The 24,108-nt window shown below is 35.0% G+C and overlaps 1 protein-coding gene across 5 annotated transcripts in view; it reads left to right on the top strand.

Moving 5' to 3' along the window:
- The window catches only part of ABI2 (abl interactor 2), a 127,220-nt gene that overhangs the window by 26,891 nt on the left and 76,221 nt on the right, over positions 1 to 24,108 (top strand). For 4 of the 5 annotated variants that reach the window (XM_027873606.1, XM_027873604.1, XM_027873605.1 and 1 more), the window contains exons 2-3: positions 3,063 to 3,230; positions 18,586 to 18,762. In XM_027873606.1, the coding sequence (XP_027729407.1) occupies positions 3,063 to 3,230; positions 18,586 to 18,762 (345 nt within the window). The remainder of the gene's footprint in view (positions 1 to 3,062; positions 3,231 to 18,585; positions 18,763 to 24,108) is intronic. The other variant, XM_027873607.1, reaches the window with a different exon arrangement.

The raw sequence follows: 24,108 nt of genomic DNA, 5'->3' as shown, positions 1-24,108 counted from the left end.
TCATGGTATTAAGGAGCTAGTATCCAAATGTATAGATCCACTATCATCACTGTTGAAAATAGATCACTATATTTATTACCCTCCAAGTTTCATACTGTTCTAGTTCTCAGCTTATCTGAATCTCCCACCAAATTTTTTGTATAAGCTTTTTTCCTCCTTGTTTTCAGAAGGTATTATCCTCTTCCTCTGTAATGTTTTTTAAATGAGCTTGTAGTCTAAACTGGTATTGCACTGGGCTGTGTCCTTCCACTTGGAGAAGAAATTAAATCTTTCCTGGCTAAATTGATTTTTGAAGTTCTTTGCTTCCCTATTTTTGCAAATGCTGTGTATGATTACATTTCACTTTTACCTATTTCTCATTTTTGACTTGGTGTTTTGTTTAAACAGATCAGGTTGAGATTGCTGAAGTTATATTCAGTATTTTCTCACCTTTATCTTTCCTTTAGTATTGATTTTGAACTTTGCTTTAGTTACTGATGTGATTGCACAGGCATGAATTGATGGAATGATTATAGAGTTCAAGGAAGGGAAGCAAAATGTAAGAAGACTAGATTATACGGGGATTTTTTTTTCTTATCAATGACTTCCTTGGGGCACAAACTCCATAATAGAGACTCTGATTCAAAGGGTATGGACATTTCATTCACTTTATTTGAGTAATTCCAAATTGCTTTTCAAAATGGTTTTTCCATTTTACAATTCCACCAACAATGTATTAGTGTACCTGTCCTTCTACAACCCCTTCAGCATTGAGTGTTGTAATTTTTTGTCGTCTTTGCCAATTTGCAGGGTATGTTGGATCATTTCCCTTTTTTTGTTTTGTTTTTTTTGCAATATTTATTCATAGATGCCTGAACTCATTTACTAGATCTGAAGGTCCTATTTCCTTCAGTTGTTACTGTTTTTCCTGTTGTTTTATATATTTATGTTTATATTTGATATATTTAAGGCCTGTGAGTTTTCTTCTTCCGACATCTTTGGTATTTCAGTCGTTTTTTCCCCCTTGTTTTTCCTGTTATTCACTTCCTGATTCCCTCCCCTCTAATTGTGATTTCTTTGGGGGCTAGATCTTAAGGTGTCTCAGCCTCTTCCTATGATGGGCATTTCATGATTGACCAGCCTACTTTCTGCCTTCATGATACTTTTTGGTGGTCAGAACTGGCCCCAGCTGAATGCTGTAGTTTTTCCCTTCTGCTTGGTGCAGAGTTGCACAGCCCTTCACACACAAGGTATCCTGTCCTGGTGTCTTTGCCACTCTCTCTGTTTCTCAGTTCTCTGGCCTGGCATTGGCAGTTAAGAGCCTGCTTTCCTTGGTACTAATGCTTGGAGGTGCATCCTCTTGTAGGCTTTGCTCCTGAATGGCTGTGACCAAACTGGTTTTTGAGGTCTGAATAAACTTCTGTAGCATGGACCTGGCGTTTCTATGGAACTGGAAAGAGGGAGGGGGGATTGAGGTGCAGGGATGTGTTTTGATGTAAAGCATGTGTCATGTCCTCGATCTGTTAGTGCAGCCTTTCTGCCAATAGCATGGGAGGTAGGTAGAGGGGTGCTGAGTGAGCTCAGGGTCCATGAGTGTCAGTTCCTGGGTGTGGGAAGATTTTTTTTTCCTTCTTTTGGATTCTGGGTGTTCTAGACCATAGAAATAGCTGAAGTTTCTTTATCTTTGGCACAGAATTTCTGTTTTGGAGAGGTTTGAGAGATCATAGGGGTCAAAGAAAATGTCTAGTCCACCATCTTGTTGCTCGTGTAACTTGGAAGGCCATTGTAAGAAGACTGGAAAGATAGGAAAGGATCAGGTTATGAAGAACTTTAAATGCTAGAGTTTATATTTGATACTAGAGATAATAGGGAGCCACCAGAGTTTAAGTAGGTTAATGATATAGATCTGTGCTTTAAGAAAATCACTTTGGCAGATATAGGGAGAGTGGATTAGAGTGAGAAGCAATTTGAAATGAGGAGACTGATTAGGAGGCTATTGCAATAGTTGAGGTGAGAGGTAATGTGAGGGCCTGAACTTAGTGGGAGTGAATGAAGAGAAGACAAGTGTGAGATGTCCTGTGGAGATACACTGTGCCAAATTAACAAGATTTGGCAACTGATAAAATGAGTGAGGGAGAAGAGTTGAAGAAGACATTGTGGTGGGAATCTCGGTGACTGAAAGAATAATGGTATCTTTGACAGTGATAGGAAAGTTCTAAAGAGAGGGTGAGTTTTTGGTAAAAGATGAGTTGTTTTGGACATGTTGTGTTTGAGATGTTTATGGTACATCCGGTTGTAACTTTCCAGTGGGCAGTTGGTGATGGAGGTTAGAGCTTGAGAGGCTAAGTCTGGATGTTTAGATTTGGACTAATAAGCATGAGATGGTAATTAAACTATAGAAGCTGATGACACCACCAAGGGAGAGAGTATAGCGCAAAAGGAAGAGAGAGCCCAGGATGAAGCCTTGGTTATATATCTACAATTAGTGGGCTACTAAGAGGCAGAGGAGGGGTTTTCTCTTACAGTCTTCCCCCACCAAAGATAATAAATTTTACCAATGCTTTAAAAAATCACTGTCACTTCTCACTACTTACCTGTCCTTGTAACAAATATAGTAAAGCAGAAAAAAAAAATTGGCCATGTTTGAAAAATTAGTCTTATTCTTCACCTGTAATCTGCCACCTGTCTGTAGAGAGGCAGGACATATACTTCATCTTTAATTTTCTGCAATTGTGTTTCAGAGTTTTGAGGTCCTTAAATGTTTTTCTTTATGTCATTGTGGACATCATGCAAATTATTCTCTTGATTCTACTCATTTTGCTTTGCCGTAGTTCATTTAAGTCTTGCCAAATTTCTTTGAATTCTTCATATTCATTATTTGCAATGACATGGTAGTATTCTATTATATTTATATGCCATAGTTTATTCAGCACCCCTCTGTGATGGGTGCTCACTGTTTTAAGTTCTTTGATCTTGTAAAATCTCTTCCTATTTTTATATTCCTGAACCCCAGTTACTAATGATTACTTTTCAATTGAAAATCCACATTATGAACTGTTTTTAACGATGTTTTTCTCTTTTAGTCAGCAGATAAACAGCGAGCCCTAGAAGAAACCAAAGCCTATACAACACAGTCCTTAGCAAGTGTAGCCTATCTGATAAACACTTTGGCCAATAATGTCCTCCAAATGTTGGATATCCAGGCATCCCAGCTACGTCGGATGGAATCTTCTATCAACCACATTTCCCAAGTGAGACTGAACTTTTTAGTTATGTTATTTTTTCCGAGTATAAACTGTTATTACTGAAAGACCTGAAACAGATAATATTATGTTTTTATTTTATTAATTTTTAACTTAGGTGCATGAATTGGTGTATGAGACCTTTATAGGAAAACAAACTTAAAATGTTAGATTGCTTTTTTTCTTTTTAAAATAAATATAATTATCTTCTATGTAATTTTGAGAAAAGATACAAAAATTTAGAGTAAGCTTTTTGGGATTTATCAAAATTGAGATATAATAAACACTAGAATCATCTCTGAAGTGAAGATATTTTTTCTTTCCAATTTCTATCAAAAGGATATCTCCTTATTTGTTTTGAGTATCAATTTGGTAGATTTTCAGCTTGTATTTTAATCTTTTATTATGTTTATTGGGGTTATAGTCTCTATAATTGGGAGTAAATGCCTAGCAAAAGTTCTAAGCTATCTTTAAATGTATATGCTATCAAAGGAAGTTTCAATAACATTTTTAAAAAAATCATTGATTTTTATTTAGCTGCCTTGCAATTTTCTTGTGAGGATGACTTTGGGACTTTATGGCTCCAGTGGTCTTGTCAATACAGTTAATTTCAACCCTGTTTTAGATTGGAAGTGTCCTTCTATAATTGAAAGACAGGTTAGTTTTCTTAAAAATAGATCCTCTGAGTTCTGTGCCCTTCTGAAACTGAAGTGATTTAGCCATTTTTTGAGGGTCTGAAGTTTCAGAAAATCATTTAGAAATTATTAATTATTGTGCATATAGTTGCTTTGGAAGACCTTTCATTTTTGTTATTTGACAATTCCTCAGTACAACATAGAGTGATTGCTGTGTTATTTATTTCAAAATAGAGTAACAACCATTTCACAGACTTTGACATTTCTGACTTTTACATTCCTGCCATATCTTCCTAAAATATATGATTTATAATTTCTTTATTGCTATATTTTTATTTGATAAGTAAGGTATGATGAGAGTGAAGGGTATACTTTTCTCCGAAATGCTTTTCTGAAAGAGATGTGTGAAAACAGAGACAGAATGAACGGACATGCTGTACTATAAGAAGAGAAAGGCGACCCCACATAAGGACGTGCCTCAGAGTAGAGAGAATGGGATGGTTCTGTACTTAGACTGTCAAAGAGCATCCTGATTACAATAGAGTAGGTAAAGCAATGAGTTGTACTGGGAAAGAATAGACATGAAGGAATAGAAGGGTCTCAAGCCTATATCATGTGTTTGTATGAAGAGTCATTAGCATATTTTGTGGAGAATGGTAATTATAATGGTGGTTTGTTTAGGGTAAATTGAAGGGGAAGTGGAAGAAATAGTTTGATAGCAGTGGTAAATGGCTTCTACCTGAGTGTTGTTCCCTAAGGAAGTTGCATCAGGTATGGGCATTCTGTTCTGTTAGAACCCCATCCAATTGTTTTAGAAGTTTACCTTCTTTACTCAAAGTCGGGAGTTTCATCTTTTATACAAAGATCTTTGCCTTTGAAGATCTGTGAGATTTATGCTTATTTGAATAGTGTAATAAAGGACTCAGGAGAAGAGATTGGTAATTGAAAATAAGGAGAAGAGTGAACTATAGAGACACTTTAATTCAATTTGACCAGTGTTTATTTAGCACCTTATAAAGCACTTTGTTATGCATTGTGGGAAGATAACAAGCCCAAATTCTAAGACAGTGTTTTCAGTCAAGTAGGATTCTTGAGGTCAGGGAAAGCTCTTTTATCTTATTGCTGAAGGAAGGTGTGAGGGACATCATTGCTGTGTGGGAGTGGTGGGTTTCTATATCTCTTCTGTGACAAAATGTGTGAAGGAATGGGTGTTAGCTTTAGGGACAATTGAATATCCCATTGGCAGCCTGAATTGTCAATTCTAGAATCATTGAATTTTAAAAATTGAAATTTCCCTAGTGATCATCAAGACCAGAAAATCTTCACTTTTTTGTTGCCATGGACCTCTTGGCCGTGAAGCCTATGAACTCCTCAGAATCATATTTTTAAGTGCGTAAAATAAAATACATAGGATTACCAAGGAGACCAATTATATTGAAATACATACTGCCTGTAGACAAAAAACAAACAAGACAGTGATCTGACTGGACTAAGAAGACAAGAACTAGTGGCAGGGCTAGTAACAACGGCAATTTTTTGGAGGCAGTCAGGGTTAAGTAACTTGTCCAGGGTCATACAGCTAGTAAGTGTCTGAGTCTGAATTTGAACTCAGGTCCTCTTGACTCCAGGGCCAGGGCTCTATCCGTAGTACCACCTAGCTGCCCCACAGCAGTAATTTCTAAGTAATGATGAGTATAAGCAATATTTTGAAATATCTGCAACAACTGTAATGTGTTAAGAAAATATTTATAATTTCTATTGGTAACAAATTCATAGGTACTGATAATCCTGCTGTAGTTTATTGTCTACATTCATAATTGAGGGACATACTAAATTTCAATTAAGAGGTTAGTGAAAATAAAGATGTAATTTTTTTTCTGTCATCCACATACATGGATCCCCTGAAATCTCTCCATGTTCTCCTTAGGGGTCCATAACCCCACCCCAGGTTAAGCACTTTAGACAGACATTTTAGATAGACTTTAAGTAGACTTTTATTTTATAGGTGAGTAAATTGACAACTAAGAGAGTTAAATTAGTGGACCATGATCCCAAAATGATTTAATTGAAGATCTGACTAGAACTATTTCCCTTAACTTCCAGTTAATGATTCTTTCAATTATACCATGCTGTCTCCACCAACTGTGAATTGATTAGGGTAGTATGGTCTAATGGAAAGAGAGATACAAAAATTAGGAGTCTGAGAGACCTTGGATTTAAATCTTACCTTTGACACTAGTTTAGGAACAAGAGTGTGCCAAATCAATCAAAAAGATTTTATTAAATTCCTACTATGTGCCTACCACAGCACGTATAAAAACAAAAATGACTTCTAATAACCTGTCCTGATGGAGCTTGCATTGTACTGGGGGAAACAATGTTTTCACGGATAAATATGTATAAAGAAAGTATACAAAATAAATGCAAAGTAATTTCTAGACAAGGATATAGGAGGGCACTAACAACTGGAGGAATTAAGAAGGGCCTCTTGAATTGAGGTCACACTTGGGTTGAGTCTCAAAGGAAATTAAGATTTTTGGGAATTTAAGGTTTTTCTAGGCAGGACTTTGTTGCAGTAGGTTGGGGAGAGATAATGAAGGCTTTGCACTAGGATGTTTTTGGATCAGAGGGAGTCTGATGTATGGAATATGACCTGTTTCACATATTTACTATTAAGTAAATTACTAGTAATTTAGGGTAGGTCAGTTAGCCTCTCAATGGTCCAGTTTTCTCATCTATAAAATGAGGTTTAATACCTTCTAGTTCCAAATCTATAATCTTTGATTTGCTCTGGTGTCAGTGGAGAGAAGGGGCCAGGTGTGAGAGACACTGAGGAGGTAGAACAGATAAGATTTGACATATAATTAGGTTTGGGGCATGCCTGAAAGTGGAGAATTGAAAATGAATCTTAGGTTGTAAACCTGGCTGATTGAAAGAATGGTGGTGTCTTTAATAGAAATGAGGGAGTTACACTAGGATGCGAGGTGAATTTCAGAGGAGATAGTGAATTCTCTTATATACACATTGAGTTTAAGATGATTATGGGCCATTCAAGTGGAGGTGTCCCGGAGGAACTTGCAAATGCTGGACTGGAATGCTGAAGAAAAATGAAGGCCTGATAGGTATTTATTATCATCTACATAGAGATAACTATGTCAATGGGAGCTGATAAGATAGTATAGAGAGAGAAAAGGAGAGAGCCTAAGATTGAGCCCAGGGATATATACATTCATAGAGGACAGAATATGCATGATGTTGCTACAAGAATGGTGAGAAGAGACCCAAGATTTGAGTAGTGAGATGAAAATTCAGGGAAGAGAGAGTATACTGAAGAAAGGGGTGCTCAGTAGTGTCAGGTGCCATAGAGAGGTCAATAAATATGAGGACTGATGAAATACCAGTGGATTTAGCAGTAGATTATTGGTGACTTTGGAAAGAGGAGTTTCAGTTAAGTGAAGGTTAGAAGTCATGTGGCAAGAAGTGAGTGGGTGGTAATAAACTTTTCTTAGGAGCTTGCTTTTGGAAGAGAGAAGTAAAAGACAATAGCTTGAAGTTACAGGGTTTCATGAAAGTGGTGTTTTTTTTTTTTAAGGATAGTTGTTTATATGACACTTTAAAGTTTGCAGAATGCTTTGCAAATATGATCTCATTTGATCCTCACAACAACCCTGGGAAGTAAGTGCTTTTATTATCCCCATTTTACAGATGGATTGAAGCAAACAGAGGTTAAGTGAAATGCTCAGGGTCAAATAGCTAGTATGTGTCTGAGTTCAGATTTGAACTCATTTCTTCCTAACTCCAGGCCCAGCACTCTATTCACTGCACAACCCACGTAGATGCCCAAGGATGGGCAAGATTTAAGTATGTAGATGGCAAGGAAGAAGCCATTTGATAAGGGGGAAATAGAAAATTAGGGAAAGTGTGAAGGGATACTGGTTAGGTCAGCCTGATTAGAGGAGTTGGAATCCAGGGCATAAATAGAAGGGTTAGTATTGTCAAATAGAAGGGTCATATTATTACCCAGTACTGGGGCCACAGGAGAGAGAATGAGGGATGCCACTGAGTTGAATTGAAGTGTGTGAAGTTCAAGAGGAGAGGGAGCTTATCACAGGTGGCCTGGACTTTTCAGTAAAATATGAGGTAAGGTCCTCTGCTGAGAGTCGGGGGAAGTCATGGCATGTGTGCTTGATAAGAGATTTGAAATAGCTGCTGTGGAGAGAAACAGTGTCACCTAACTGAGCCTCAGTTTCCTCATTTGTAATACCCATAATACCTGCCTCAGGATTGTTGGGAGGCTCGTAAGAAGTAATATATAAAAAGCATTTTTCAAAGTTTAAATCACTATCAACATAAAAATACAATTGTTATAGGGAGTCAGGAAAGCTCGATTTTAAATCCTGGCACGCACACGCGCACACACACAAACACAACCTGTGTAAACTTGGACAAATCATCTAACCTCTGACCCTCAGTTTCTTCATCTGTAAAATGAGTATAATAATACATGTACTAATTAGCTCTTGGGATTGTTAGGAAATACAAAGGATATAATATCTGTAAAGCACTGGGTAAACTTTAAAATCTGTTATTGATCATAGGGTTGGGGGGGATGGTATAGATTTATCAGTAGAAGTATATTTAAAAGAAACTGATCTAAGAAGGGAAATTCAAAATCAAGGTAGAATGGTAGAACCTTATATTGAAGTTTCTACCAATGCAGGTATAATATTGTTTTAAATAATATTAATGGGATATCAGAATTGCCTCATATTAAAATCTCACTAAAATGGAAGCCTAGTGCTGTGATGTAAGAGGGATTATGCTGGGTTCTTTTTATTTATGTAAAATTCAGTGTATATTTTAAGAAACAAAATGTGGTTTTTCAAAATATTTCAGGGGGTCTTACCAGTTACCATGGACTGGAGCATAATTTCCATATAGATGACTTAATCTCCAGATCTAGCCCTAAATTCTTTCCTGAATTCCAGTCATGTCACCTGCCAGCTGGATATCGTTTCCTGGATGATTTGTAAGGTTTTCAAACTCAGCATGGCCAAAATTGCACTCACTATCTTTCACCTGTCCTCTTTTACCCGTCCCTCTGCCAAACTTTCCTATTTCTCTTAAGAGTACCACCATGCTTACTAGTCCTTCAGATGTGCAACCTTGGAATCATCCTTGACTCTTTTTGTTTCCTTCACCCTCAGTTCAGTTAGATGCCAAGTCTTATCCATTCTATCTTTCCCATATCTCTTACATCAATTCCTTTTTCTCTACTCATATGGCCACCACTCTATTTCAGATCTTTATTTACTTGAAATACTATAGTAGTTTCCCTACTTTTTTAATCTCTCCTGGAGGAGACCTTGAAGACCTCTTGAAAAGATCTCATGGACTGCTGGGTTTCCTTGGACTACATTTTGAGAACCACTGACATCAAGGGAAAAGAGAAGAGGATTCCAGGACAGAGCCATTGGAAGACAACTGGGGTGTGCTGGAGCCAGTTCATCAGGACTGTTGTTAAATTTTCAGTCTGAGTGTTTACAGTTTGGAAATTGGCAAATTCTACTAATGAGGGATTAATTTATTGTTTTATTGATTGTTTAGATTTAAGGAAATGATAAGAGAAAATATTAATAATGTAGACTAAACTGAAAAGTATGTCTTGGAGAGATAGTTGTTAAGTGTTCACCAGCATACAAATGACCATGAATAGTGGTCATGACATGACTGAAGAACCAGCAAAGGAGACTGAGAAAAGGAATGGTGGAATAGGTCAGAAGAGAACTAGAAGAGAGAAAGATCATGAAAACCTGCAGAAATAAAAGTATCCAGGAAGACTTCAATGATATTGAGTGTTTCAGAGAGGTCAGGAAGGAGAAATTTAGATTTGGAAATTAAGAGATCATTGGTAAACACAGAGAGCAATTTCAGTTGTGTGCAGAGTATTATGATAAGTAATAGGGGATTTCCAAAGTTTAGGAGCTTCTAGTTTTACAAATAAACAGTGTAATACAAAATGGTACATGACTGGCTAAGAGGAATATGCAATTTGTGATATTCAAGGGGAAGACAGGTCATTGCCAACTGTGGAGTTCGGGGAAGGTTTCTTTAAATAAATGATGGTTATTTAATAAATAAATGGCATATAAAGGATGAAGAAGAATTGAACAGGCAGGGTGGGTTTAGGAAGAGAAGACCTCATTACTTTTGGTCTTCGGTGAAAAGTTGTCTATGTACATGTGGGGATGTTAGAGATAAGGGGATTCAGGCTTTAGGTAGGAGTTGCATAAGATGAAGGTGAAGGTCGTTTTAGCTAACATTTCTATAGTGCTTTAAAGCTGGCAATGCAGTTTATGTACATGATCCCCCTTTAATCTTTCATCAGCCTTTGAGGGAAGTACTACAGGTATTATTATCCTCATCTTAGAGATAAGTAGCAGACTGAGAAAGGTTAAGTGACTTTTAGCTACTAAAAGTAGGGATTTGAATTTGGGGCTTTCTGACTTGAAGTCTAGCAGTCTATACTTTGCTTTTCTATACTCTTTCAATTCTAAGATTTTTGAACTCGTAAGGTTGTTTGAGTAGAGACATGTTAGGTATGGAGAGAGGTCTAGGATCATGAGGTATCCAGGTATATGATATATTTGGTTTTGTTTCTTTCTTTGTTCCTTAGTCCAAAGATCAGGCACCTTATCATTTTCCAATCTCTTTGTATGAACCCCTGCTTTCATTTTTTTTTTGTTTCAAGTATCCTTTCTGTTTCTTACTGAAAACTGACTCCTGACTTTACTACATATTTATAACTTTCCCCTCCACATTTCTCTTTTCCCTAATCACCTCAACCCTTCTCCTCCAACCCTTTGTCCTTCTTACATACAAGAACCAAAATCATCCCCAGACTGAATGAGAATGGAAACTTTATTAATACTACCAATTTCTTTGCTTAAAAGTTGTGCAAGAAGCACTCTATAGAAATAAAAGAAAAATCAAGTACCTCAGCACATGTTGAAAAACAAATTTAAAATTATTGATCGAGTAACTCTGTATAGTAACTGTCCTAAAAGAACAATAGTTTGAATGTTATGTGGTTTATGTGGATGCAGATCTTAAATTATTTAAAATTTTAATAAAATTTCTGTTGTCACTTAAGCAAAGCTTTATTAGTATAGGCTTTTGGCTTGGGATATAACTCAAAATAAACTGGACACTTTAATAGGGTTTATTAAAATTGAATTGTACCTTTACTATTTTTTTTCCTTCTGGAATTTCTCCATCATTTGTAAGCAATATTTTATGAATGTGTGCTCTAATAATATGTAAAGCTCCTTGTTTTTTGTTTGTATGGGGTGCTGTATAGAATGCAATACCTCTGCAGTCTTCATGAGTTGATATAGCCAAAAAAATCCATTACTCTTTGATTAATATGGTGATGAACCTCTCTGATCTTAATTAGGCTGGAACTCAGGTGAGAGAGAAACATTCCATTGCTAGGCCCATACTTGAAACCTTTCTTTGTTTGTAGGTCCCATGTGCTAAAGGTAGTGGTTTACTGGCATAGACTCTAAGAACATACTGTGGATATGTAGGTTGATTTTAATATTAATACTAAAAATAATTCATATAATCAATCAATAAGCATTTATTAAGCACCTGTTATATTTCAGGCACTGGACTAGACAAAAATGAAATGTTCTCTCCTGTCAAAGAGCTTACATTTCATCAAGAGAGGCAACATATATAGATGCACATATAAAACAAGTATACAGTACCCTTACCTTGGAAGGTGTGGCACTGGCATCTAGGGAGATCATGATAAGCACCATTATTACTAGTAGAAAGTGTTATTTGAGGTGAATCCTGAAGTAAACCAAGTATTGTAAGAGGCAGAGATGAGATTGAAGTCCATTCTAAGCTTGGAGGACAGGCAATGCAAAGGCACAGAGATGATTAATGGAGTCATGTGTGAGAAGCAGTAAGAAGGTTACCTGAACTAGAGAGTGAGTGGAGTTGATTAAAATGTAATAATGCTGAAAAGATATTATGGGGCCAGGTTGAGAAGAGATTTAAATGCTAAGCTGAGGAGTTCGTATTTGAACTAGGTCAGGGGTAAGCAACCTGTGGCATTGAGGCCACATGTGGCCCTGTAGTTTGGATTGAATCCAAACTTCACAGAACAAATTCCTGAGGCAAAATGCTCAATCACGGTCTTTTGTGAAATATGACATTGCATTCTTGAATTGCAAATGCTCATGAAAAACAATACATGTATTTAGGGCTGAGGCTTTACCTGAAGATTTTATTTCTATTCCAATGAAATAAATAAAGGCAATTCAATTTATGATAGGATTTAAGCCTAAGATTGTGGCAACTTTAAGTGTATTCTGAGTATAGACACAGGTTTTGAAAACTTATTATTTACAGGTAAAGCTAGTCTAGGCATCTTGCATCATAGCTTATCTGAGCTAAAAATCATTGGTCAGGTAAATCAATCAACAGCTCTATTTTATCTATTTTTATCTCAAGGTAGTTTGGGAACAGTAAGAGTACCAAGCATAGTTTTGAGGCAGTAGTAAAGAGCAAGAGAAGTAAGAGGGTTCATTTATCTTAACATCTGGCCTAACTTTAGTCCCATAGGACTTATTGATCAAGCTGGTGCTACAACAGCTAACAGATGGCAGAGGGGGAATTAAAAGGTTGGTGAATTTTAGGAGGGGCAGTTGGTGTTCCTCAAGGACCTGTATAGAAACCATAAAGTTTTGAAATAGATTATTTCTATAATCCCAGCATTATCCCTATAAAGATGAGAGAAGTGAAGTTTAAAGTCACATAGCTATTTAATGTTAGAGCTGAGACAACTAGGTGACTTTCTCCCTAGTCTGTTGTTTCCTTCCTTCCTTCCTTCTTTCCTTCCTTTCTTCTTTCCTTTCTCCCTCCCTCCCTCTGTCCATTCCTCTCTCCCTTCCTTCCTTCCTCTGTCACTCCCCCCTTGTCTCTCTCTCCCTATCCCCATCCCTCTCCCCCTCCCTGTCCTTTCTTCTCTCTCTCTTCCCATCTCTCCTTCTCGCTCTCTTTCTCCCTGTCCCTTCTTCTCATACCCTCCCTCCCTCCCCTGGGCATTGCTTTGGGGTAGAGAGCTGTTCAGCTATAATGCAACTAAGTCTTCGAGAGTTGCTTGGGGGGAACTAAGGTTTAATGACATATGTGTCAGAGGTTGGACATCAACTAGGTCTTATCGACTCTAAAGCCAAGGAGATAAAATTGACTTTAGAGTAATGAGACATGCCGAAGATTGCGTACCAAGGTTATTGAGTGAAGGCCTGGAACTCAACACGCAATTGTTTTTAGAAGTGCAGGGGAATGACAGAAATAATTCTTTGGCTACGTACCCAAAACAACTCAGCGGTGAATATGTGAATCAGCTCAATGGAAATGAAGCTCAGCCCCATGGTTATCAAGACACTAAGGCAGAGGATGACAAGACATCTATGGTTACTTGTGTGAAGTGTAGAAGTGTACAAAAAATCCCACTCCAGGAACTGAAAAAGGTTAACCAACATAGTCAAAATGAGGACTAGATGTTCTTTGTATGTGTCAAATGCAACTTAGGTATATCTCCCCCTTCCCTTGTATGAATGATATACCATTATTGTTATTATATAGTTATGTTATTATAGTGTTATTGATTCAGGAAATAAAGATAACGCTGTTTCAAGGACTATTACTAACCAATTTAAAGTAAAAAACTTTCAGCCAGGCAAATATTACTGTGGTAAGTGCCGTTTTTCTACCAAGGACCCTCTGTAGTATAAAAAGCACACGCTCCAGCATGAAGAGATTAAATTTTTTTGTATCCAATTCTTGGTACGCAGTCTTTGGCATGTGTCCTTACTCTAAAGTCAAGTTTATCTCCTTACCCATGCTCCTTCTTCCAGTGAACTTACATAACTTATATAAAATATCACATTTATCTAAGTGGCAAAAGTGGCAACATTTTTAAAGTGAGAATAGTTTTCATAAACATTGTTATTCACATAAAGTACATTTATGCAGTTCCTAATTAATTTCATTTATGTGTCTTTAAGTTTGCAAAAATGAATAATCTGCCAATTTCATATTCATATTATTAGTAATCTTGATTTACTTGATGAACAATTTATAATTTGAAATACTTTTGTTATTTAAATACTCACTAGACATTAAAATTAAATTACTGGTCTAAAATTGAGACAGAGATTAAAAAAACAACAACAAAAAACAACCAAAACCTAGTCAAGTTAATCCACTCTACCTGTTTGATTGCAGATTTTTTCCCACACTGATGGGCAGCTATCTGAGGTAGTGATATCCAGTACAATCAACTCTCGATTATCTATGGTAATGAGAGACAACAATTGCATGGATAATCCTAAAATTATAGTTTCAGCGTCCCTTCCTACCATCTGCTGTGGCCTGAGCATGTGCTTGGGTCTTTGGGGAGAAATGTATTTGGGATGGGGGTGGAGCCTCAGGCTGGCACGGGAGCTGGGTAAGAATTTGGTCATGCCACCTTGGCCAGAAGGGTCCTGGAGGAGCCTGGGAATGGGACTGTGTGGTTGGAGAGTCTGGGGGTGAGGGGGGGCCTGCAGCATGCGGAGTGGCTTTGCAGCAGCAGTCAGAAGGATGAGATGGCTAGTAAATAATAGGATGTGAGAGATCATGCACATTTGCAGCAAGGTCCCATCCATACTTTTCTGGTCAGTGGGATGTTAAAGAACCCTTAGAGGGCAATGGTAGCAGTGGAATAATGCACTAGCTCAGTTTTGCTTGCTGGCCACCCATATTTTTACTTGCCACAGGTGTGTGCTAATCTATAGATCAGATCTAAACACAAAGCAGGGTTTATTTTGAATAAGTTTCTGATTTTAGGAATTAAGGATAAATTTGTAATCATAGTTTTTAGGGATTTAAAAATCTTCTAGGTCAATTTTTAACTTTAAACTTAAAACTTTAAAATAACACAAGAGCCTTATGTTATTGGCAGAGTAAAATCAGAGCATTATGAAGCTGCAAAGTAGGAGTGATTACATAGCTCTGAAATTGACAACTAGCTATAGCCTGATAGCTTTTCTTTCTTTAAGGCAAATGTTATTCCCTAATTTTCTCAAATAATTTATATTTATTTACAGTCAAATAAGTTACATTTTTAATATGCTTGATTGTCTTTTGAAAATCTGGAAATGCATAATCTGTCAAAAATGTTTGTTAAAAACAAAACAAAATAAAAAAGAAACCAGGACTATAAATTACTAAAAATTATGTGAAAATCTTATAGTTATCAGCTGTTTTAAATTAATGTTTTCTGTTCTGTTAAGCAACTTAAAAGGGTGCAGTTGTTCTGAGGTAAATTACAGTATCTCAATCTAAAAGCTTTGGCCCATCTCCATTTTACAATCTTAAAGGCTAAAAATATTTGAATCTCTTAACTCAAAGTGTTACAAAAATTTATTATTTCTAATGGGCTAGTATTTTAGGGTCCAGTTTGCTGTTATATTTCTTGAGCTTAGATTTTTATTATAACCAGTAAGATTTTAATGGTACTTTTTTCATATATAAAATATTTGTAGGTCAAATAAAATAATTCTTCTAGTTTTATAAGGTGATGAATTCTTAAAAGAAATACATTTAAATATGGGTCAAGTTGTAATATGAACTGATGGCTACTTGATCATTTATATTAGACCAAAGAATATCAATGATTTAGTATTATGAAGATATAATGTTACAATTTTAAATCCGTGTAAACATTTATCTTTTCTATCTTTGTTTTCTATCTATAATGTTATGAGTGAGACAGATCAGCTAGAAATTATTTGCTGAAGATTTATATTTCTAGAAACTGGCTATAGACAATTTACTAAGAGAGTCAATCTGTATGTAATACTTCTTTCTTGATTATTTATAGACTTTAGACATAGTTATTTTAGAAATTTCTTTTTTCTTTTGGAGCAGCAGTTTTACACTTATTTATTTTCATTTAATTTTAGTATTTAATTTGATTGTGTTGTGTGACTCTGGACAAGTCACTTAACCTCTGTTTGCCTCATTCTCTTCAACTGTAAAATGGGGATGGTAATATCACCTAGCTCCCAGAGTTGTGAGGATTAAATGAAATATTTGTAAAGCTCTTAGCACAATGCCTGACACATAGTAGGCACTATAGAAATGCCAGTTATCGTCATCATCACCATCATCATCATCTTTGGGGGAGTAGTTGAAATGAGTAAGATTTTTCTTGAAAAAAAAAACCACTTCAATTTCTGATGATTAATTGAAATGGTTCCAATTAGCTAAGAGCCATTCAACAAAAACTGCTGATTACCAAATATTCCTCAACTCCTTCAGAGTTGGAGAGTCTTAAATGTATTCTGCTATTGTTGCTGTCAGGCTTCTCTTCTGCTGAACAACTGGCCTCTTTTAACCAAAAGTAAACTTTAAAGACTGTGTTTTTATTTTTAAAAATAAACAGATAGGGGCAGCTAGGTGGCGCAATGGATAGAGCTCCAGCCTTGGAGTCAGGAGGACCTGAGTTTAAATCTGGCCTCAGACACTTGACACTTTAGCTGTGTGACCTTGGGCAAGTCACTTAACCCCCATTGCCTTACCAAAATAAATAAATAAAATAAACAGATAAACTCCCCCCAAATGATAAATGCTTAAGTGTTAAGATAGAAGTTTATTGATCTTTGATTTTAAAACATGGAAGTTTATTTATCTTTGATTTTAAAATATACTTTCATGTTGGGTAGTCTGGACCTTTACTGGTTTTGAAATTCATATGGGTATATAGAATTGAGGGGGGAGTGGGCTTGGCCTTGTTTGGACTTTCATGTTATTGCTACAGCTTAACTTCTGAATGACAAGCATTTATGCTCTATTTGGAGGGCTGCTTAATAATTTGAGTATGGTTACTTTATGTTTTCTTTGTAGTATATGGTCACATCTTTTTATATCAAGACCTTTTTCTGTAAAGTGGCACAGTATATGTTAGAAAGTTGCTTTTCTGAGAATTTATTAAGAAAAATCCAGATATTTTAAATGTTTCATTATTAAAAAATCTGCCTTAATGTTTCTGAAATATCCTACAGACTCATGTTTGGTTTTGTTTTATTTTGTTCTTCGGAGGGAACGGTGGTTGTGAATGTAGGTATTGCCGGTAAAGCTTTATCTTCTTTAATGTTTAGAGTAACATCTTGGGGCAAAAGCACAAAAATTCAGCATTGGGGAATATAAAAAAAAATTATTTTCTTTAGAGGTTAAAAATAATCCTTTAGCATTTTAGAAACCTAAATTTGAACCAAAGCTTTAAACTTCTGACAGTTTAATAAAGGAATAATCAACATATAATATATGTGAATGTGATAGCAGTAAGGTAAAATAACTCAAGGTGCCCAGCATTTTCTTTTCATTCTTTTGAACATTGACCAAATCATCATAATTATCATCATCAAAGCACTTTTAAGTCCCTATCTTAATTTGGTGCTGTGATAGGAGTGAATTAAGTAAATACAATTCTTGATTAAGAATTCACAAAGACTTGACATATATGACAGGTATGTTAGTAGTATATACTATATATGTAAGGAGAATATTAATTTATAAGGTTGTGAATAAAGGAAAAATATAGGTTTGTATTGTGAAAAAGTAACATATTTTCAGTTAGTTGTAGAAGATACGTGCTGATTTTAGAGTCCTAGGACCTGAATTATAACAGTGACTGCCACTTAATACCTTTGAGACCTTGGGCAAGTGACCAGCTTTCAACTCCTGTAAAACAAGGGGGTTAAACTAGAGGACCTGTTAGGGCTCTTTTTGCTCCAGATTGAAGATTCAGTGATCTTACATATTTCACTGAGGAGGTAGGGTTATCTTGATTTGTTCCAGTGAATTGTGGTGGTAGTGGCGATGGCAACTGAGGAAGTAGTGGGATCAGGTTGGAGGCCGTTGCAACAGAGGAGAGAGTGTCTGAGTATAACTTGGCAAAAGAAGCAGATTTAATACATGAAAAGGGTGGACGTATTAGTAATTGTCACTTTTCTAGAAATTAATTCTCTCATTTCATCTGTAGAAATTAAACAAATTAAATCTTTGGATAAAAAAGTCTTTAAAAATGTGTTCTGTACTGTACTAAGTATAATGTAAATATCTCATAAATAAAACAAATAGATTGATGAAGTGTTCAATATACTTGAGTGAAGTTATTAAACTACTTAATGTTATGTTAAAAAAATAGGAATCTTTGCTAAACTGAAATACATCTTTAAATAGAAATAATATGTAGACAAATTTCCTGCTTACATTAAATTAATTTTATTAGTAAATGGGCATTTTATCATTAGTAGGAAGCATATTGGGAATTTGCTAAAATTTGACTAAAAGTTTTGTGACATTTGATATTTGCTACCTTAATGTGTATTGGGGAATATTAAGTGGAGAAAAATTATTCTCAATTTAAAAGAATTTTCTGACTAGACCTGAAATAGACATAATTCATTACCTATACATGATGATGACTTTACAGAATGGAGATTTGGGGGAGAGGCATAATAAATACAAAACAAGTTATCGCATTCACATTTGGTATAAAATCATTGTGTAAGTGTATTTTATGTTTGTGGATATGCATACATATTTATAATACACACACGTACAAAAGATATTTTTTGTTTTGTTCACATTGTATTTTACAGACGGTCGATATTCATAAAGAGAAAGTTGCAAGGAGAGAGATTGGTATTTTGACTACCAACAAAAATACTTCCAGAACCCATAAAATTATTGCTCCAGCCAACCTAGAACGACCAGTTCGTTACATTAGAAAACCTATTGACTATACAATTTTAGATGATATTGGGCATGGAGTAAAGGTATGTACCGTGTTTGTCAAAAGTAATTGAGAAAGTTCTAGAAACTGAACAACTTGATCATATAATATTATGTTCTTTACTTATTGTGGTATACTAACAGGTTCTGATTCTGCTAAAGCTATAAAAATCCCTTTCCTGCGGCTATTTACCTATCTTCTTCTAATTGGTGCTTGTCCTTTAAGGTTACCTAAATTCTCAAATTAAAAATTGGTCTTCTTTGCATGAATTGCATTTCTTTAATCTGTTATGGTAATAACTCATGTGATATGACACATGAATATCTTAGTCTTCCTATTGTATGTTTTGAATTCTTGAGTATACAAATTATTCAGCACATGACTGACATATTTGCTCCATTTAGAAAATTTATTAGCCAGGTTTCTGACTTCATTTGTTAAAAACAACAATTGTAGATAAAACATCACCCTGAATTTTTTCAAAATAATTTTTAGGCACTAAGGCTTTTAAAAATGCCTACATGTGGTAGATAAATTATTGCCATTGCTTTTATGCTAATTTTGACTTAAAAACATAAAAACATTTAAAAAATATTAAACTACATGTTTTATATAGATTGATTCGTTCAACAGATACTTAAGCTACTATGCCATGCAAAGCCTGGTGCTGGACATAGAGGATAAGGATGGAGTGCAGAATATAAAGAAATATAAGACATAGTTCCTCCCATCAAGAAGTTTTACTTAACACATTTTTATTGAGTGACAACCTTGTGCAAGGTACACTCTGCTAGCCACTAGGGACCCTCTGTCTTGGAAGCTTATATTCCAGTTTTTTCAGTGTTAAGATTTTTTAAAGATCTTTTGTATAAGTGATTCAGAGTATAAAGATTTAAGGTAAGAGATTCCAAGGCTGGATAGCTGTTCTTTATTCTCATATATAGAGTGTTACCTAGGGGGAGAGAATAATTATTACGTTTTGGTCTTTTAAATAAATCAGTTCTTTTTTATCTTGTCTTCAAAATAGTAGACAAGACAATGATATTTTTTGGATGAGTGGGCATTTTATAATAATTCATTTAATTACACCTTCTACAATGTGACTTTGAGGGGCAGCTAGGTGGCGCAGTGGATAGAGCACTGGCCCTGAAGTCAGGAGGACCTGAGTTCAAATGCGGCCTCAGACCAAACACTTGACACATTTACTAGCTGTGTGACCCTGGGCAAGTCACTTAACCCCAATTGCCTTAAAAAAAAATAAAATGTGACCTTGAAATTAAATTAATTGAATGTAAGAAAGTGAGAGAAAATGAGGATATTTTGTTCTGAACTTGCAATAGATAAAACTATTGATTAAATAAAAAGCAGAGAACTCTGTCTTTGTATTCTTAAAGCACAGTGCTTAACATAGTCACTTAATAAATACTTTTTGATTGATTACATATTCATTTTATAAAAATTTAGGATTGTATATACAATTAATACAATTATGGATAAACATAATTCATTCAATCTTTGTTAGTAATTGGACAAAAATGATTACCATTTTAGTTAGAAATTAAATGGAATCTTTTCCCATTTAGTTTGAATCAGAAAGTGAAAATGTAACATGGGTGTCGTGTGTTAAGTCCAACATCAATATGAGGAGTCTCCAAGATTAAGAGGTGACCAGGCTGCCTAAGAAGGGGGTAAACTGACATAGGTTGGAAAAACAGAGCAGGTCACAGGCTGATAGTGGTGGAATGGGGCCATGAGTAGAAGATTCACTTCTAGCTTGGGTGAGATAGGGAGACCCATTCTTCCCACTTCTTGTTTCCCCCAATAAACAAATAGTATAACCTTCCTAACTCCAGAAATATTTTAATTTACTCTAATTATCAGGAATTTTGCTTTAGGGTAGATCTGAGTACATTTAGGTTGCTCTACGAAGAACATTTACTAAACCAGGTACAAGCCAGGCAAGTTTCATTTTTTGGAAAAGTAATTAATAATGAAAATTTAACCTAACTTAGAAAACCTTTTGTGATTTATCAAAGACCAGAAAGAGGTAAGAGTACGTGGAGTACTACCTAATTTTAATAATGAAGAGGCACTTACAGGAACATAAAATAATGAATTTATGCTTCACAATTTCAGTGAATAAGATGTGATTTCTTTTCATTTTTTGTTTTAATTCTCAAAATAAAGTGTTAGTGCTGTAGGACTCCAGATTTTTCATTTGTGGTTCTGTTAGTTTGGGGACTTGTATATATTTAGGTACTTTTAAGTTTGGAATGAAGCAATGTCTTTTAAATCGTTTCATCTTTTAAAATCTCCTGTTCATGACACATTCTGCTTTGAACCACTCTTTCTATGATCTATTGAAACATTATTTTGTTAATGCTGAATGCTTAACTTTGTTTTTCTTTCTTTTTTCCTTTCTCTTCATATCCTGAAGTTCCAACTAACCTTTCAATGCTTTTTTTCCTTACCTCTTTTATTTGCTCCATTTATGCATTAAGTGGTTGCTTAGATTTAAGGTAAGAGATTCCAGGGCTGGATATCCATTCTTTATTCTTATACAGAATGTTACATATGGGGAGTAAAGATGCATTATTTGTAACTGATCCTTTAAAGAAATCACTTGTTCTCTATCATGTCTTTTTATATCTTGTCTTCAGGGTAGTAGGCAAGACTTTGCCTTTTTTTTGGATGAGTAGGTATTTCATAATGATTGATTTAATCACAACAAATATAACCTTCTAAAATATGGTTATGAAAAATTAAGTTTTGAATGTTAACAAAATGAGGACTATTTTCTTCAATTTGCAATAGGACTAACCATTGTAGTAGAGATCTGTTATCTTGTTTTATTCCTCCCCCTGTGTAATATTCTTTTTATCCTATGTACGGTGTGCTTTATATATTTTGTGACTCTGTTCCACTATTTATTGTTAATGAATGTGAAATATTCAGATATTTATAGGAAACTGAAGTGATTCAACATTTTTGTGTGTTTTTTTAAAAGTTGCAGTATCATAGTTTTTATTGGGGGAAATATTACCTTCCTTTCAAGTAAGGTATACAATAGTTACATTTCCTTAATTTCAATAAAACTTCTTTTAATGGAACTTTTTGAGCATTGAAAGTCATGATTGTATAAAATGTAAGAAGTTATAAGTATGTCATAATGTCACACACTGTGCTAAAAACTTTGAACAAAATGTAGATTGAGAAAATGGTTTCTTTTGTAACTTGTTTCAGTAATATTTCAGCACTTACATTTTTTTTTTTGGTAAAGAAATTTCATTTGAGTTGAAGAAATTGTACAATAGGACCTTGATAAAACATTATTTTCACTCCATTTTTTCATTTTTCCCACTTATCTCAATTTTAACCTTTCCCTTCTCTCCTGCATTTTTTGTTCTGCTGAGTTTATAAAATTATTTTTAGTTGATAATACAGTAGACAGGGAAATGATTCTAACCCTTAAAATGCTGCTATGAAAATCCTCTTAATACTATTAACTTTATAGGATTTTTTTTTTAACTATGAGTTTTCATGTTCTTAGAATTTGGTGTGAAAACTTTTATTGGTTAGTAGAATGATGTAATTTAAAAAAAATCTTTGTGCAAGTTCCATAAGTTTAACCCCTTTAAAGCCAAAGAAAAAATACACTCCATTACAGATGGAGGTCTTTTGGCAGATCCTTTTTTTGTTTATAAGTAAGGAAAAATAACTTTGTTTTTCTTTGAAAGTAAAACTTATTTTATAGATAGAATAGGGTAGCTTTGTTCATATTTTTGCCTCTCATCCCCTTGATCCAAATCTGTGTTTTATCTATCTACCTGATTGTCTTATTTGAGCTCCAACAAGGGAATTCTCTTTGGAATTATTTATATTATGTCATACAGATCTCAATATAGTCTGAAGTCCCACTACGCCAAACCTTTCTAGTCTTTTTATTTAGATGTAAAGACTTCTTCTCACCTTTCAATTTTCCCAGTAATTAAAACTTTTTTTTTTCAGTTAACAAACATCTGCTCTCTTTCCCTCCTCTTCCCTTGGGGTTATGGGGTAGGGGAGCGTGGAGCAGGCAGATAAATAGCAACACAACAAAAACCTTGCAACAAACATAGTCAAACAAAACACATTCCTAGGTTGGCTGTGTCCAAAAATGCTTATCTCACTCTCCATAACTAGTCTGTCACCTCTTTGTTAGGATGTAAGCAGGATTCTAAATCGTGGGTCTTCTGAATCTTCTGAAATCGTGGCTAATCACTGTATTGATTGTTGTTAAATCTTTAAAAATTATAAGTTTTTACAGTGTTGTTTTAATGTTTGATGTTGTTTTAAAATATAAATTATTTTCCTGTTTCTTCTTCACTTTGCCTCCATCCAAAGTGAAGTTCAAGTGCCACCCTCTCCCTTTTTCCCTTCCGTGTTTGAATAGACTTCTACTTTTGCCCACACATTATGTGAAATATGTCCCTATCTCTCTTCCTCATCTCTTCCTTAGTGTAACCTTTTCCCCACTCTTTTTCATTTTTCCTTTTAAGAGTATCAAAATTTTCTAGCTACTTGAAGTATTTTTTTTTTTTTCATCTTTGAACTGGAAGCTCTGGATGTTGTCTGTCACACTCCTTGGAGTTTTTACTTTGGACTTTCTTTCAGGAGGTGACCAGTGAATTCTTTCTGGTTCTAAGAGACCTGGGCAGTTTTCTTTCAAGATCCTCTTGAAATATGATGTCTAAGTTCCTTTTTTGGTTATGACTTAAATGATTCTTAAATGATCTCTATCTCTTCAGGCTAGTTGTTTTTGATATAAGATACCTTACATTTTCTTAGATTTCTTCAATCATTTGATTTTGTTTTGTTATTTTTTGTTGTCTAATGGAGTCATTGACTTATTTTTAGTCTTTTCTAATTGTCAGGAAGTCTGTTACTAGGTTACAATTTTGAGGTAAAGACTTCTTAAGATACATTTTTGTGTTATGTGGATTTGGTTTACCCTGATCAGTTTGGATTTCCAAGGTTATGAAGGACATGCCCTAAACTAATGGCATTAAACTCAAATAGAAGGGGTCCCTTTGGGTGGCATGTTGACTTAGAAAACCACATATTTACATCATCTGTTTCATTATTTTGTTTTGGTTAAACATTTCCCAATTACCCTCTAATCTGGTTCAGACCATGAGTCTGACACCTCTGCCATAAACTAAAATTTTACTTTCAGTTTTACTCATCATAGCACAGAGGCAACCCAGGGCTCTTGAAGCCTGTTTCAATGGACTAGGTAAGCTAGAAGGACATGGCATATGGGATTGACTGTATGTCATGTGAGGAGCAATTTAACTCATTGCCTGATAAACTTATTGTCTACTGTAACTCATGAAGACAGTCTTCAGTT

Source organism: Vombatus ursinus, unplaced genomic scaffold, assembly GCF_900497805.2.
Source record: "Vombatus ursinus unplaced genomic scaffold, bare-nosed wombat genome assembly UNPS02014802.1, whole genome shotgun sequence".
NCBI lineage: Eukaryota > Metazoa > Chordata > Mammalia > Diprotodontia > Vombatidae > Vombatus > Vombatus ursinus.
This window is presented reverse-complemented; position numbering and strand designations above follow the sequence as displayed.